Source organism: Sturnus vulgaris, chromosome 3 (assembly GCF_052056855.1).
Source record: "Sturnus vulgaris isolate bStuVul1 chromosome 3, bStuVul1.hap1, whole genome shotgun sequence".
Lineage (NCBI taxonomy): Eukaryota > Metazoa > Chordata > Aves > Passeriformes > Sturnidae > Sturnus > Sturnus vulgaris.
In genome coordinates this window covers 43,683,832-43,701,270 of record NC_142245.1, presented here as the reverse complement: position 1 = coordinate 43,701,270, position 17,439 = coordinate 43,683,832, and the positions used below count along the sequence as shown (strand labels likewise).

General features: G+C 36.8%; 1 protein-coding gene across 2 annotated transcripts in view; it reads left to right on the top strand.

The window, feature by feature from the left end:
• GALNT2 (polypeptide N-acetylgalactosaminyltransferase 2) overlaps positions 1-17,439 on the top strand; it is an 87,223-nt gene that overhangs the window by 36,012 nt on the left and 33,772 nt on the right. The window contains exons 1-3 of one of the 2 annotated variants that reach the window (XM_088161495.1): positions 9,882-9,938; positions 10,897-10,987; positions 12,817-12,970. In XM_088161495.1, the coding sequence (XP_088017621.1) occupies positions 9,897-9,938; positions 10,897-10,987; positions 12,817-12,970 (287 nt within the window). In that variant the 5' untranslated portion in view covers positions 9,882-9,896. Of the gene's footprint in view, positions 1-9,881; positions 9,939-10,896; positions 10,988-12,816; positions 12,971-17,439 lie in introns of those variants that run through there. The other variant, XM_014874413.2, reaches the window with a different exon arrangement.

The following is a 17,439-nucleotide window of genomic DNA, read 5'->3' as shown; positions in this document are numbered from 1 at the left end:
TAGAGAATGGTTGCTCATAAAATTCTGCAGAATGGTTTAAATTTGGACTGAGAAGTGTCTAATTGTTTGAGTTAGGCAGCCTGAAAGTAGGGTCTGGGTTGGAGTATTTTTTCCTTTAGGAGTCTTTTGAGTTGTTAAATGTCAAGTTTTTTCCTTATTTTGGTAGGTTTTAGAGCAGAAGAAAAGCTTTCTGCACTGCCCTTGGCTTAGCCGTCATGCTTGGATCAGGCTTTAATTCTGGCTCACCCCCTCTTACGTCAGTTTCTATGATAAGGGCTCTTTGTGGAGGCTGTGTGAGACCATCACTAAGGGTGCACAGTTGGTGACCTCTCCTCTGAGAAACTGCAGATGAATAGGCCATAACTTCAGCAGACTTGAGCCCCCAACCTTTTCTTGTTAGGCCTCAGCATCTAGGAGGAGGTTTTCCATCTCTCTTTAGAACGAGATTAACTCCAGTGTGTCTTTGTAGTGTGAAATCGCCTTGCTGCTTGTAAGTGTGCAGAATTCCATGAGTGGCTCAGTAATTGCCCAATCTTTTCTAAATCTTTTTTCCCTCAGTTTTTTCCATGAATAAGTTTGTGTATTGTTAACTTTATGTGCTCCCAGGTCTGATATATCTATCTGACACACAGTAGGAATATTGAATGTTTTGCACACAAGACCTAAATTGTATCTAAAGGGCTCAATTTATACTCTTGGTATAAAATTTACCTAAATTTGCTCTTTCCCTCTGTGCCTTACAATCTGCCTTTGCTCAGGGCTGAACTAACAATATCCCAGCTTGAAGGACTACTTTTTCTGAGTACAGACAAATTAACGCAGCCCAGATTGGAGGAAAGGCAGTGCTGTGTTTGAGGAGCAGCAAGGCAAAATGCCTGATTTCCTATCTTAAAGCTCTGGGTCTGTGTGTGGTCAAAATTTTGCTAATAGAGTGCTCTAACATTAACTTCCTGTAATAGCATCAGTTTGAGTGTTAACATCAGTAGACAAAAAACCCTCCAATCTTTTTCTTTTCCAGTTGGTGCCTTATTGCAGAATGGTGTCTTTCAAAGGAATATTATTATACAGTTTGGTTCTGTGTTGAGCAAAGATACGAAGATCTGCATTGCATGCTTCAGGTAGAAATCTTAGTACTAAAATCTGGCAGAAAAAAATTGAAGTATAGATGTCTGTTATCTCAGTAGTGATTAGTATTTCTTCCTTCTAATGTAGGGGTCTGCCTTTCACACGTCTTGTTTGTGATAGATGTTTGTTTCATTACGGGATAGAGTTTTGATTTAGTAGTCCAGACTATTGCAGATGAATGATGCTCTTTGGGTCTGGCAAAAATCAAAGATGTTATTGGCAATCATCTGTGTGAGTTTTGTAGTATGGAGACTTTAATGTTTAATGCATTAATAGATATAATTTTCGGTTAGAATTTTTAAACTGGATTACAACTTTACACTCGCTGTGGACAATATTTTTTTTTTCAGTAAAAGTCTGCTGGTTAAACACAGATTCTGAAAAGCGATACTATGTATACTGTGTCATGTGCCCAGAGCTGCAGAGATCTGATCATAAATCCTAGTGTTGGGATAGAGGGAAAATATGCAGAGAGTTATTGAAGGCAGAAGTCATCTGTCAAGCACAAGCTTTCTCTGAAGGTTATTTAATTAGAGGAGTTACAAAGTAATTTTTCAGACTCCTGGGATTTATTCCATCTCTTTGTGTTCAAAGATGACCTCCTTGAAAGAGGCATAAGGAAATGGTTTCCTTGTTTTTCACTGCCTTGATTTCTGAATCTGAAAATTAACCTTTTTCCATTAAAAAAAGTCAAGATTTTTAAATCATTCTTGCTTTTTCCCCTATTGTTTTCTTAGAGACCAACACAATGCTCTTGCATTCTACAGAAAAGTTCCAATACACAGTGACTTAAATTCTTTTGTCTCAGTTTACTTTCCTTATGTCTGTGGTAACCTTCCATTACAGCTGAGAAAATGTGGTGTGATGTTGTGTTGCTTTATTGCATTGTAGCCCTACAGATCTCATCCAGCAAAACATTCAACTTGTTATCTGCATCTTGGTTTTTTTCTTTTCCTTAATGTGATATAGTTTTCTTGGTTTAACAATTTCTATGTTGTTTTGGTATAATAGTCACCTTTCCCCTTTGCTAACAAACTGCAGATATGACTGCCACAGCAGTTTTGGTTTTAGATATAGTTGCATTTCTGATATCCTTTTGCTCTCATTTACTTTTGCAGGTTTAAATATTTGTAAAATTAAATTAAGCAAAAAGGGTTTAGTTCCAACTGCTTTCTGTTTCTTCTCTCTGTGCTTCAAGATGCATGTAAAATTTATGGGGATTTTTTTTCTTCCATTCTTCATTTCTGCTGCATCTGGTTCTTGTATTGCTAGTGAGTGATTTTCTTATAGTTTCATTCAGATATATGTAGGTGGAGACTTGCAAATGCCTGTGTTATTGGAATACTTTAGTATACTTAAGTTTTTGGATGTATTGATGTTGAGTTCTGCTTATTTATTCAGTACTTCACTTTTACTTCAATTAGTTAACTTCAGTTCCCTGGACTTCCAGAAAATATGACACTTTCTCATATAAGTAAATATTTAAACAAAATTTTGCATTCTGTGCTTTTTCCTTTGTTCTTGGGCAAAAGCTTTTTTTCCTTTTCTTTTCCTTTTTTCTTTAGAGAGTCATTCTTTAGAGAGCTAAGAGCAAGTAGTGATGAGTTTGAATTCTAAGAGGATTAGGGGTAGGACTTTGAAATACAGACTAATTCATCAGACACTTCTGATATTGTAGAATTAACAAGAGGTGGCATTAAATCATGCCTGAGCATTTGCTGAGTAATTGCCTTCTTTCAAGAAGGAAAATTTTTAGTGGTTTTGAGTGATGGGTTATTTAATGTTGTAACTAAACTTGTAATCCTTTACTTATAATGGGAACACCCCTTTCAGCACTTTTTTCCCTGCTACCCTAGCTGGCAATGCTTCCCTTGCATCCAGTACCTCGGATAATTTAGGAGTTGGTCTTGTGGTTTAAAAAATCCCCCCCAGTGAAATGATACATCCATACCGCTTCCCAGATCACTGTCAAGTCAGCCAAATGAGTTGGATCACCTGATGTGCCACACCGGTGTCTGTAGGGGAGCAGTGGGGACAGTCCAGCAGTTTGGGATGGAGATGTGGTGAGGTGTGAACAGCCCCTGTCAGCAGCAGCTGCCTTGTCAGTGTAAGCAGCACCAGCTCCACATTCCCTTTGCACAGCACTGCAGCAGTTTTGGATGATGTCCTTCTGCTTTCTTCCCCTTGCTGGACTAATTGTTCCATGGGATCTCTCCTCTGCACTAAGTAGATTCAGCTGGGATTGTTAAATAGGAGTTTACTCTAATCTCATTAATATTTTGAATGACATGGCTTCTGTATCCCTTGGATCTGAATTGGGGCCTGTGTACTTGTATTAAGCTACTTGAATGTTCAGGTTTCATATCTTGGAAAGTTCTCGAGTGAGAAAATGAATGTGCCCAGTAATTCTCAAACAAGAGCTATGGACTTTGAAAGAAACACAGTGGGCAGATACTGTTTGTGTATCAAGCATGTCCTGTTTGGAAGCTGTTGCCACTTTCTTCCTTTTCCCATTCCAGAAACTGATCAATTAAAACAAAAACCCCCAAACCCCCCAAAAACAGCAACAACAAAACCAAACAAAAAAGAGAAATATTACTTGCACAAATTAGAATTTATAGGGGATAGGAATGCTAAAATTATTGCTGCTGCCTTAAGTAGGTACTTCAAAACACTTTTGAACTCACATCAGACATGATGACAAAATATTCCTTGGAGGTGAATATACCAGTAAGATATTTTTAACAAGTTGCCAATAGTAAAATTTTGGTTCTAAACCCTTATTTTTTTCTGTTGAAGTTTTGGGGCTTTTTTTTTTTTTTGCTTGCATATCCCTAAGAGATCAGATCAATTAACTCCTTTTAATTGATGATGATTTATGATTAATATATTCTTGGATTTTTTTCCCCAATCTAGCACAACTAAAAGAGCAACTTAAATGCTATTGTTGCTGAGAGTGCACTTGGTGTGTAAATCATGTAACTGTATCTACACTGACAAATACTTTTGGAATAGAAGGCTGTTTTCAACATGATTTTAAAAAAGCCCATGAATTAACTTTTCAAAGAAATGTCTTTCGTCACCAATCTTTCCTTTTGGAAATTAAAATTGGGTGATAATACCCTTTGATGTTATCCTTAATTTAAATAATCACTGCAAATGTTTTGTGATGTTTTATTTTCATAATTTGCGACAGGTAGTGCAGATAAGTTTGGTTTTTTATTTAAATTTATTGACAGGTACCTAAAGAAAAAATTATTTTTTTTGTAAAATGCTGAAATACAGTGAAAGTGTATAGCATCTATGGGTTAATCAGTTGATCCAGTGTATGTTATACCAATGTGGGTATCTGGGAGAAAAGTCATGCTATTATTTTTAGGGAACTAATGAAAATTTGAAGATAATCTGAAATATACTTGTGTGCAAATCTTCGTATTTAATAGCTTATCTATACGTATTTCTTGAATAGCCTGACCTGCCCTACCTGGGGTTTTCTGTTGCTCCTTGCCTTTTGTCAGTTGAGTAGGTCTGTTGTGCCCAGAACTTAAGTTGAACCAGAACTTCCAGTTGCTCCCAATTGCTGTACAAATAAGTCTTTAACTACAAAGTTGGATCAGACCTTCCTCAGAGAATATGTGTACTTGTTTTCCAGAAACTTCAGGTAAAGCATTATTTTTGTTTAATCCATTCTAGGTTTAGAAAATGTCATGTTTTATAGTTGTTTTAGTACTTTAGGCAGTGCCTGTAAGCTACAAAATACGTGCACTAAGTAAGGGTAACATTTGCAGAGATGGTAGGACACTAAGGCATTTAATTTTGTCTAGAGAGTACAGCATATAGCAATTGCCATTTTCAAAATGCTTTGACTGTATGCACTGAGAGTACATCTAAACGCATTTCCTATATAAGGAGCCATCAAGGTATAATCTTGAAGCTTTTCCCTGGTCTGTTTTTTTTTTTTTTTTTTTTTTTGAGAACATAAAGTTGTCCTCTTGTGAGGGCTGTGTGTTTCTCCTGCTGGAAGCTTCTATTTTTGTTCTGAGTACTCAAATATATGAAAGGAATGTGCTTTTGACAGCAATTTATTTACACTGAGTAAAGCAGTAAGAATGAAAATTAAATCATCTTTGCTGTAATAATTTTGGACACTAACAGTGATAATCAAATATTGCCAATACATAGTTTCAGTATTTTTTCTATTCATTTATGCTTCACTTCTTGGTGTGCTTGGAAATGTCTGCTTTTGTATGCCAAGCAAGTTAGCAGTCAGAGGAAGTTAGCATTTGTTTATGGGATATTTTATGCTTGTCTTTTCCGTAAGAAGCAGCATTCCAGGCATTTTCAGAGGATACTTTATCTCTGTTTTATGTAAAACCCTTTTGCTAAGAAGGGAAGAAGTGGGTGCCCCACAATGTAATTACATTAAATTGCTAGAGTGCTTGCCTGGCACGCAGGAAATCTGGATTCATTTACTTACTGCAGCAACAGAGACTGGAGTTGTGTTTCTGGAGACTCCTTGAGAGGCAATGAGTGAGTGCAGGGTCAGAAAGCAAGCTGAGCTGGACACTGAACTCTGCTCAAGGTCCTGATGTTGGAAGCAACTGGTGCTTCAGAGCTTGCTTAGCTAATGTGATGGGTAATTAAAAGATTGTCAACTGAATTTGGCTGGGGGGAAGGGGCACGTATTGAACACAGAGGGAGATACCAAGCAGTAGCAAAGAAGCTCGAGCTTTGGCTTTGTCAGTGTCTTAGCAGTCTGATTCTCCTTGGCTTTGAGTTCTTTTCTTAGGAGGAGCTTTTATGCTTAGTTTAGGGATGTAAACTTCAGCAGGCATTACACTGTTGTAATGCCAAGTGCTGCTCCACACAACATGGAAGTGATTTTGTGTGTCTGGTCCCAAGTATATGGTCAGAACAGAGCTGTATAAAATCCTGAGAGGAGTCGTTTTGCAGTGAGAGTGCCCCTTCCAAAACCATTAGTTGGTCTGACTGATTTGTACTGCTGGATGCAGCACAGCCTTGTATTAGGCCAGCTGGATCAAATGATGCTCTTTGAAGGTGCTGCCAGCATTCACCTTCCTCTTAGAAAATCACCAGTAGAAGAAAACCTGTCTGCAGTAGCTCTCACATAAAACCAAGTTCTGAAACAGATATTAAGGCTTAATATGTATTTTGTCCAACAAAGATACATTTCTCAATTATTTTCTGAGTGTCTCCCTTTCCAGGTAGCACATAATTCCCAGCCATCTCTTGTACCCAAATGTTGCATGCTGTTCAGCATCATGTTGCCTGTGAGAGGAATGACTGGTATTGGGAGAACAGTCAGCTCCCACTTGAGATATTTCCAACCTCAAGAGCTTTTCAGAGATCTGTGTTGAGTTGCTGCTTGTAAGGTCTGTGTGATGTCTTAATGTATCTACGGATGTTTCATGTTGTTGTTCTCTTGATAGGAAGCCACTGTGGGGTTGAAATCTCTGCTATAATGAGATCTAGTTCATAGCAGTTAAATGTCAAATCCGTGATACTTGAAATTATAATTAAAAGGGAAAAAGAAAGTATTATGAGACAAAAATAAGAAAAACAGTAGTAGTAGTTTTAAGTGTGTTTTTTTTAATATGGAAACAATACCTAGGGACTTAGAACGTTTAAAAATGGTTTTGATGCCAAATGAAATCATAATTGATGAAAAATTCTTTGCAATGCTTATAAGGAATATAATATTCAATGCATACAAATATACCAAAACTAAAGGGAAATGGCCTGAAAGATTTAAATAATGGTAATGAAATTATCCACTCATGTACATCTGTGTATAATTACAGCTTTCTAAACTCAAATGGAGTGCTCTTAAATTTCTCATGGAATACGATCATGTCTTGTTGTATATGGGTAGAAATACTATCAAAAGAAGTTTGAATCCTGCTTTGAATTTGAACTACCTTTGAATTTCCTTTCCCTGTGGCAGAGCAGCTGCAAATGTGTAACTTATCATTTCCTGAAACAATTTTTTGAGTCTAGTTCTCAAACGTGGAGCTTGATATTGCATCTTCAACATATCTAAAATTCAGTCTTCCAGCTAGTCTTAATGGAGTGAGTGAGTTGAGCATGAAAAATGAGCTGTAATAGCAATGTTTGTCAGTATATGTGGGCTTTCTGAGGCATGGAGAGCTTAGAGTATCCTGAAAGAAAAAGTTACTGCTACTCAGTGATTAATCAGCCTAAAAAAACATCCACCCCACCTTCAGTTCAGCCAATTTACCATAACGAATTGTGCAAGGTTATTGCTACAAGGAATGTTTTAATGAAATACTAAGTAAAAGTACTTCCCTTAGTTTCAGAGCTTTGGGAATAGCAAAGGTATTTAGAGAATTGAATTAATTTAAAAATTACGTTTAATGTACATTTATTTGTTATGTTAAAATATTACTGTGATATCACTGTAAGATTTCCCACTGAATGGACTTGAAAGGCTGTAGTTTTGTTTCTTTGCATTTCTTCTAGTATTGAATTAGAAATTAGTGGGAGGCAGTGACATGCAACATTTGCATTTTAGCTGGTGTCCACTTATTTTCTTGTTGATACGTGTCCGGGCCGAAGAAAATAACTGCATGAATAATGACTACCAAGGTTTTAGTCTACTGGTGTTCTGTGCACATCTAATATGTGGTTAATGTCTCTGCTAGTTGACAACTACCTTTTTATTTTTCAATAACTTCAAAATGGTTGTCCATGTGCATTTACATGCTAAGTTTTAGCCTGAAATTGCTAGGTTTTTTTTTAAAAAGTCAGGAAAATATTATTTTAAAGTATTGATAGTATTCGAATATAGAAAAATACAGTAGCCTTTTCTTTTTAATTTCTATTCGTTAAATCTCCCTCTTGTGTTCTCATGATTAAAGAGCTGTGCCTCCTCTTAAGCAGTTTAAGTTGCTTTCAGTCTTCCCTTAAGCTTAGCTTTCTATATGAATGAGTTTTGTCAGTGCCAGCATTATTGTCTTCTACCAAGAAGATTACTCCTCAAAAGCAAGTGGCTTTTTAAGATCACATTGCAAGTTGGGATTTTGTTTCACTCGAGGCAAGCTGAAAAAGCAACTGTCTGTGGTGATGCCAATATGGTAATGCCATTCAGCCATATGACTGATTCCTATATAGCACCAGATTACCATGCTGAAGCAATTTGCAATCAAAGATATAAAGAACCTGATTGTGTTTATGCCTATCGTTTCGATAACTGCTTTTATCTCTTTTTGTGCTCTCAAGTTTTTGCTAAAGGATATAACATTGTTTGCACCTAAAAAGTAGGAGTTTCTCACAGGTACCTTCCAAATCCTTGATTGGGTGAAAGTTAGTGCTTACAACAGAGTATCAGTTTTAACTAAGTTGCTGATTTTAGAGCGGCAAAGTCCTAATTTAGGGCACAAAGTTCAAGGTTAATATCCCTTAATGCCCCACATTCTCCCATCACAATACTATTTTATAAGGAGTCCTAGGAAGCAAGCTGAACATCAAGCAATATGCAGTGGCAACTTCCATCCTGGCAGCTTGGCTCACCTCAAAATATCTGAAGGCTCTACCAAGTAGTTTCCTGAAAGAGTCAAATTTATAAGAATTTAAAATAGCATTTAACTATAAGATTTCTGAATCTAACTTTGCCTCTGGTAGTTTGTTTGTTTTATAAAAAACAAAACACAACAGCAACAAAATCCAAAGTGGAAAAACTTGATAAATGATTATTCTCAAAGGCACATGCACCTCAGCTAGAAGGATTAATGGGAAGTCAGTTTTACCCCAAAGACTTAAAGGGAGGGCGACAATGAGGAAGCACTCAATAGTTTTTGTTTAATTATATGAGAAATCATTGCATTATTATTTTGATTGTTTAGCAGATGTTTTGCATTTATTTTTCAGCTTACAGGTTTTTTAGACTCATTATATCATCTGGAATGGTAAAGTGCTTAGTTGAATTTTGCAGCTAATTGATACAGCTTTGCTGATACTTGGACTTCAGTGTTTCTGTAGTGTCTTTAAAATGGTGCACAAAGCCAAATGATGAGTGAAATACAACTTTCTCAAAATACAGAAAGCATCTGTTTCACTGTGCTGGTGGGACTCAGTGCACAGTGACATATAATTTCCCTAATCAGTGTGAGTCATAAACATTTTCTTGAAATGTGTTGTGTCGTTTTGGGAGTGTGTTTTTGTGTTGGTGTGGGTTTTCTTTGTTATTTATTGTTGTTGTCCTAAATCTTTCTTTAAGCAGAGGTATCAATTGACCTTCACAAGGCCCATTAGCCCAAAGCATATACCAACATGGTGATATGTAGTACAGGAACCTGTTAAAATCCCTTATTTCTGGGATCCTTGATGCGTGATGCTATGAAAAGCATGCATTAGTAGTACTCAATGTTTAACTGATTTAGCTGTATTTCTCAGGGGGAAAAAAAAAAATCTGTATTTAGTTTTTAATTTCAGTATTTTAGAAATCTGTTGCCTTTTTTCAACATATTTCTAAATATTAGTGCCAACTTAGTACTTAGACACTTAAGCTGAATTTACATTGGAAAGTTCTGAGATGCCTGGGGACAAGCTGAAATGGTATCATTTGCGGTTGAAATGTTCCCCAGCATAATTTTGGCCTGTTCCAACTACTTACTATTCCATCAAAGAATTCCCAGATGTGGCTTAGGAGCTGGGACAGCAGAGACATTTTCCAGTATGCGCTTCATTCACTATCAGCCTGCTCTGGAGACTCTGGCAGATTCGTCTAAGAGATGAGAATTGTTCTGCACTGCTTGGCTTCAGTGCACTCAGGGGTTAGTATAGGCCTAATGTTGTATATTCTTGCATGTTGTAGTAAAGGTCTTGTCTTTAGCAGGATAGTGCCAGTATAAATGGTTTCATAGATGGGGCTCTGGCACAGATTTAGAAAAGTAAATGGAATTTCATTCAGCAAGTGTGCAAGAAGAACAGAAGCTGATGGCACTTAAATCAGTTGGCTGAGTGTAGTATGCAAATTGGCATACAGTCCATGCAGTTGGTAGGTTTTTTTGTTTTAAAGTTAGCCTCTTCTCCACTTCAAATGCATAATTGGGTAATTCCAGCTTCATATTTTGTATTTTTGTGGTAATAAGAATGCAAAAGTGGTGGTTGGGGTTTTTTCTTTCCCTGTTGAAATGAAAATGAGATTTACAGGTTCAGAATAAATGCTGGAAATTGGAGGAGGGCGTTGGTGAAACTATTTGCCCCTCCACCCATCTAAATCATCAGTATTTCTGCAATCACAAATCCAGCAGAGTTGACTGTGAAGCTCAGAATAAACTCCAATGAAATTAACACATGAAAATATTTTGGAACTATTTTTCCTAATAATAAGGCTGCCATTCTGGATATAGTTGCTAGATAACATGATTTCTCTTTTCAAGTAACTTTCTATTTAGGCTGTTCCTTGTTAGAGCAGTGCTTTCTTCAGGTCCTGCTTAACCTTTTTGCCCTTGTAGCGCCTTGGAACATTACTGATTAAAAAAAGAATTCCGTCTTTCCTAAGAAATTGTCTTTTTTTTTTTCCAAAGAAGAATTTTTGCATAAATTAACTGCAAAAGTCTGACTCAATTTTTGTTCTGTTTTTCAAGTAGTGGAGAAAATAATCATTGTGTCTCTTAAAATCCTTGTTTTTCTTGACCACTCTTAAGTTTCAAACTTGAAAAACCTAGTTGGCTTTGAAGACACAAAACTAAATTAAGAGTATTTTAAAGATTATATACTTTTTTTCAGGAGGACCCAAATGATATTGACCCCAAAAGGAAAGAAGTGCGTGGCAGTGATGGGGAGGACAAGGCACAAAGTGTGGAGACATTACCTCCAGGTATTGCAGTAAGATTTGTTATGCAAGATCCATAGCCATAAAACATTTATCACTGAAAGCACTGCAGTTGTTCTGATTCTAATAATTCTTTGTAGTTTGAAAGTGCTAGGATTATTTTAGCAACATGTACTTTTCTGTTCTTATAGCTTCAGCATCCTTAAATCTTACCTGCTTAAATCTTCACTGCTCCTTTGAGTTTAAAACAATAGGGAGTGTGGTTCTTTGCTCATATGTTTGTATTGTCCTTCAGTAGGTTTGAGATGCTGTAAAAGCCTCTGGTACAAAAGTAGTCCATTTCTCTTGGTGGATGATGCTGGCAGGCAACAGACAAGTCACCTTGGTACTGTTATTTTGACTGAAGATTCAGCCAAGGTTCATACTTTTTTCCTAGCTTTTGATTTGGCAGATTTTCCTAAATGTGCTGCGGGTGTACTTGATTTTTTTTCTCATGCTTGCTCAGTATTTGTCACATGCTGGAAAATAACAGAGCAACATGATTATTTTGTTTGAGTGAAATCCTCATGTCTTGAGGATGAGTTAGGAAAATTAAGTGTTAAGGAGTCTTCATTTCATGTGAATGCTTCCATAAACTTCTTTTGCTGCTTAACTGTTTCACATCAATGAGATTTCATATATTGCTGCAATTGACATACTAAAGCATACAGAAAAAGGAAAATTGAATTTGAATATTTTACACAATTGAAAAAGTTTATCCTGTGACAAGGACAACTACTAATCAGATAGCATCACAGGTTTTGCTTCTCCTATTAATCCTCATTTTTTGCTTAAAAATATGTCTTGGCCAAACATTTGAAATACTATGAGTTCTTGCAGAAAGAACTAACCAAGGCAAGCTTTCTTTTAGGCAGCTGGGAGCTTCCATCCCCAGGAATGTGTGAGGTATGATTTTTCTTTTCCAGTCATAGGCTCTCCAGGTACAGTATAAGCTCTTTGCTATTGATGCCTTTTTTCTGTATCCTTTGGCCTACCTTATCTTAGCTACTGTTTGGAGAAGGGAAATAAGACTGGTTATCTATGTATACCTGTTTGGCAAAGCCTTTACTTTGTGTATATATTGAGAAATAAATCCCCAAAAGTTTAAGAGCCAGGCTTATTTTACTTAGTTTCTGGCAGAGCTTTTCAAGTATTTGTTCTGCTTAACAGACCTGTCTACAAATTTTTTCTGGTGTTTGATTAGCTGATTTTGCACCTTCCAGCTGTTCTTATTTCCCCTTTTTCGAATGTTTATGTATTCTGGACCAAACGTTATACTTTCCCAGTGACATTAAGTAGCCTGTTTGAGTATTAAAGGGAGTGGGAAGTGTCACAGGTTGAAAGGGAGAGATATCAGGAGCTGGAAGGGTTGAAACTAGAAGTAAGATTAAGTGTAAAGTAGAGCAGGTCATGGCTTTTTTCATTTCATATGTTGGTTAGTGGTCTTTTATGGCCTGATGTAACAGACAGGAGAATTGTTACAGCAAAGTAGTATCAGAGTCTGGAATCAAACATGTCACAGACAGAGCTATACACCCTTAAATCACTATTTTCTTTATTTTCAGTTAATGTAGGCAGACTCCTGAATCCTTATGGCAGTGAAGCTTGGTATTCATATTTCTGCAGATTCTTTGCATTGTTTTAAAAATTTGATACTAATTTGCAGGATAGTCTAGACAAATTTAATATGCAAAAGTGAATTTTGATGTTACACTGTTAACAGTACTGTTGAAGTTTAATTACTTAATTAAATATTTCATCAGTTGTTTGGATTACTGAATTTGTGCCTTAAATCACGAGTAATAACTGGATAATTTCCTGTTTCTCTATTGTAGGAAAAGTTCGGTGGCAAGACTTTGATCAGGACGCCTATGTTGGTGCTACCGTGGTGCGATCCGGTCAGGATCCGTACGCACGGAACAAGTTCAATCAGGTGGAAAGTGACAAACTGCGCATGGACAGAAGCATTCCTGACACTAGGCATGATCAGTAAGTGCCAAACTGAGCTATATTGGCCTTTCTATATTTATTGTTTTTGAGCTGCTTTTCTGACGTAGGACTTCTCCAGCTTTAGAAAGGACAGTAACAGTCAACTCCCCAGCCTTCAACAGTGGATTAAAGAACAATAAATCTTATTCAAGTTTTTCTGTTCCCATGACTTCTGTCAGTGTGTATTATATATCCAAACTGGTGCTGCATTTCAGTCTCTCTTTGGTCCTGTTTATCTGGTGTTTATTTCTTGGTTTCTACATTTGTAAGTCTCTTTCATAGTGAGGATGATGTAATAGTGGAGCAGGTTGCCCAGAGAGGGTGTGAAGTCTCCAGGCTTAGGGATGTTCAAAGCTCAATGCAGAGCCTGCTGTAGCAGGCACTGGTTTGAGGGAATTTGGGCTCAGAGATCTCCAGGGCCATTTTGGATTTCAGTCACTCTGTGATTCTGTTTACATGTGATTGTCAACTCTAAACCTAAAGCAATCAATTTATTCACACCCTGGTAAACATAGGATGGAATTATACTTCAGGCTGCTTTAGGTACAGTTTCAGGAAACAGTACCCTTCACAGTAAGGCTAGATATTATTTACTGCTGGTTAGACAAGACCATCATTTAAAAAAAAAATTAATAACTTGCATGAGTCTTGCTTAAAAAAAAGTTGCTTGTTAGGACCATAAAACCAGGTTTGGTTTAAACGACTAGGCAAGCTGCTCTTGAAATATAAAGTTAGCTAACCATATGTAGCTAATTTGCCTAACTGATTCTGTAGTTACCTGTATGTATGAATGTACATTCACAGATTCATAAGTAGAAGAAGCTAAAAAAAACCACCAGTAGACGAGAGAGACAAGTTCCTGTTTTTCTCCCATAAAGCTCTTTAATCAGAAATGGCCTAGTGAAGAAAACTTGTATAGAAGCTCAGTCATCTTTGAAATCCCTTCTATAATAGCGTGGGTTTAGGTTTCTTTACCCAAAGTATTTGTGGATGGAGTAAAGCAAGTAATTTGTTGTTAATTGAATGTCAAAGTAGGAAGAATCTGGTGTTTCACTTGTTGCCAAGAAAAGCATGATGCCCGTGATGTTGTACTGAGGAGTTGAAAATTACTTTTGAGTTCTCTTCATAGCATATACTTTTTTCCTCACAAGGAATGTATTCTAACTTTTTAGATCAGGTATTCTTTTCCATGATATCAAACTCAACTACCAACTTTTAGATGTTTCTGTGATTCCGATATGCTGAACTTAGAATATTTTAGATACCTAATAACCTTGGGGAAGGAGGGAAGGCATGTGTCTAATAGACAAAGGCTGTCCCTTGAGAATAACTTAAATAAGAGAGACGTCCAGAGATTAATTATATTACAATGGCCATGTTTCTCTTAACTGTTAGTCTTGTGATTATATGGTGACTTTCTTAAGTGTTTCCACTAAACAGAACTGGAAGAGAACCCAGAGAGAGATGTTGCTGGGGAAAAGCTATGTCTGAGCTGGGATTATTACTTAGGCTTTGCCATGGAGCAGATTTAAGTGCCCATCGATCTGTGAATAGTCATCTTTAAAGAAAAACAACCGACCAAACAGAAAAACAAACTGAAGCAATCATTCTTACAAGCTGTCCCTAATGAGTTCCCTGCCATGTTGCATTTAATTTTCCTTCTATTTTGGGAAGAACTTTGACTGCAAAAGCTGAAAAAGCTGTGTGAAATAGTTGTTTGGGAACTGCAATGGAAATAACAAGAGCAATAGCCATAGGAAGAAGAATACCTGAAGCACGTTAGTTTCTAATAAAATTGAAGGCAACTGTGTTGAGATTAACATCTCATGTAGAGCTGTTGCAATCCTCTTTAAGGAAGGAAGCCTGGTTGAGGAAATACTTTGTTTCTTCTTAAGTAACTTGTCATTAATTTTACTGATGTGTCTAAGAGGCTTTTGACTTAAAAAAATTATATAGCAATTTTTTTTAATTGCTGAAATTCTCTAGACTGTTTAGAAGCAGTTTATCAGGATTCTGCATTAGATATGTAGATGCGAGTGTAACTGTATCTCTTATTACTATACTAAATCTTTTTTTACATCATGCAAACTTTTACTGGCAGGAAGACAAAAGATTTCCTCGTGGCTTTTGTGAAAGCTTGCAAGCTTCTTCTTTCAAAGAAGACACTTTTGGTTCACTCGTTTTAGTTGCTTGCCTTTGTTTTAAGCAAAAGGAAGAAGGGAGAAACAGGCAGATATAAAGATATAAGGAGGGAAGTGGAGAGAACTCTGAGCAGGAACATGGATTCTCACTGTAGCTGATGCTCACAACTACCACTTTCAACAACTCTAAGAAGCCTCTGGGTTTCCTTTCGTTTCATGGTAGATTTTGGAGATGCACAAAGTAACAAGTTGGTGTCACAGTTCTGATAGGATAGTTGTGGACCAATGTTCCCCATGTATGCTTTGGACTAGTGATTTCTGATCACATCTTCTAATTCAAGTCATGATATTTAGGAATTAGTGTCCAGTACAATAGCTGCACTAAGCTGTGTTTTCTTTGTCATTTGGCACCTATTAGAAGCTTCTGACCTCACACTCAAATTTTATTCTTAAGTAGAGAAGAAACAAACTTTCCTGTGTCTTTAATACCAGTTGAAGTCAATGTTATCCTTGCACTAGTTAAAATGTATATTTCTGTCAAAAAGTGCTTTCAAACAAATCACAGAGGTCTTGGGAAAAATTGTTAATTAAATGAACCAGTCCAAATCTCTAGGGGAAAGAATGTAATTTTCATGTTTTAACTGATTTTACTGACCTATGCTAAACATTGAAGATCTTGATTTAAGTTTTCAGTTCAAGTTCTATCTTAACTAAATATATTTTCGTATTCTGCATGTGCAGTTGAAGTGCTGCAGCTTGAGGGGACAAAGTTTAATCTTCATGACAAAAATAATGACATTGTTTCTTTGGTTTGAATTTTAACTGTGGCCCTGTTGACACAGTGGAATAGGTGGAAGACTGATACTGAGTCAGTTAAAGCAGGGATTTTTGAAGAGCTGAAAACAGTAATACTTGGTGAAACATTCCTCCAGTTTTTTTGAAGTCTAGAAGCCTTATTTCTCCCTCAGAAATGCACAGTAGTGCTCTTCTCTTGAGTTTTCTTAAAATTGAGAGGCTTCATTGCCTCGAGTAATTCCCCCTAACATGTGATCTGGCTCAAGTGCTGTCTTCTGCAAAGAGATCAATATAAGTTTAATGTGACTTTTTAATTATTCTAATGCAAATGCTTCATGTGATAACTGTGTGCACAGTAGCTTTGTCCTCTGTGGGTAATTTGAAAGCTAGCAGGATAAAGAATATCTTCTTTGGCACTGCAGACTTTGGAGTATAATAATTGCATGTCTTTTAGCTGTCTTGATGAATTGCCAGAAGCTCACACTAAAGGAGCTGCTCTTTATTTTTCAGGAACACATAGGCATTTGAGATTTACTCATTCCACGCTGGGCACTAGCGACAAAGCCATCTTGTACTCCCACCATAAAGCCAGAGATGGCCCTGCTAATCTGACACAGCAGTTGTAGACTTGGCATAGACTCTGTTTTTGTTCAGAGCCAAGTGAGGTCACTGCAGCATAATAATGTTTTGTTTCATGCAGGCACTAATGGGTGTGACACTGTGGTTGCGTGGTATCAAAAATGCCACAGGTTTTTGGGTTTTTGTAGGATGGGCCAGGGCAAGAAGCGCATTGCTGCTTGCTCTGTGATTCCAAGAATTTGGAGGTTGCATTGTTTATGGTGCATGTTGTAGATGTTTAATCAGGTGTGGAGTGGACATTTATGCAGGCAGAGACCTAGTTTTAGAAATGTGGGTGGCAAACTTCTCTTAAAAACTGGTCTGATTAATAGTACACCGAGTACAGAATTTGAATTGCTGAAATAAGTGCTGAAATCAATTGCTGAATTAACTACAGGTGTATGCTAGTTGGGTTTATTCCTTCTGAAGACAACTAGGCTTGTTAAAACTCTACCCTTAATTAAAGGATATGGAAGAAATACATCACTGTGTGTCACTGCACAAATGGAAATTGGTATCATGACTTATCACATTGTAATGATTTTTGGCATTAACTCAATACTGTTAGTTTCTAATACATTGAGCATAGTTTCTTTTAAAGGTTTATTTTATTGGATTAAATAGCATAATTGTATGTTGTCTTGAAGGAAGCATTTTGGGATTTGCTTCTTTTTGCTTATTATACTAACTTCAAGTTTCTAGAGGTGATGAAAATGAGTTGACATAGATGGAATATTTCATTATCTTTATGGTTTGGAATGATATGGTTCTGTGTTCAGTTGGCTCAGCATTGTCAGAGCCAGCTCTGTTTTTCAAATTCTGAATGTTATGGTCCTTACAAGTTCTCATTAGAATAGAAAACTACTTTTAGCTATGAGCAAGGCCAGGATATTACAGGGGCTTTAAAAATAAAGG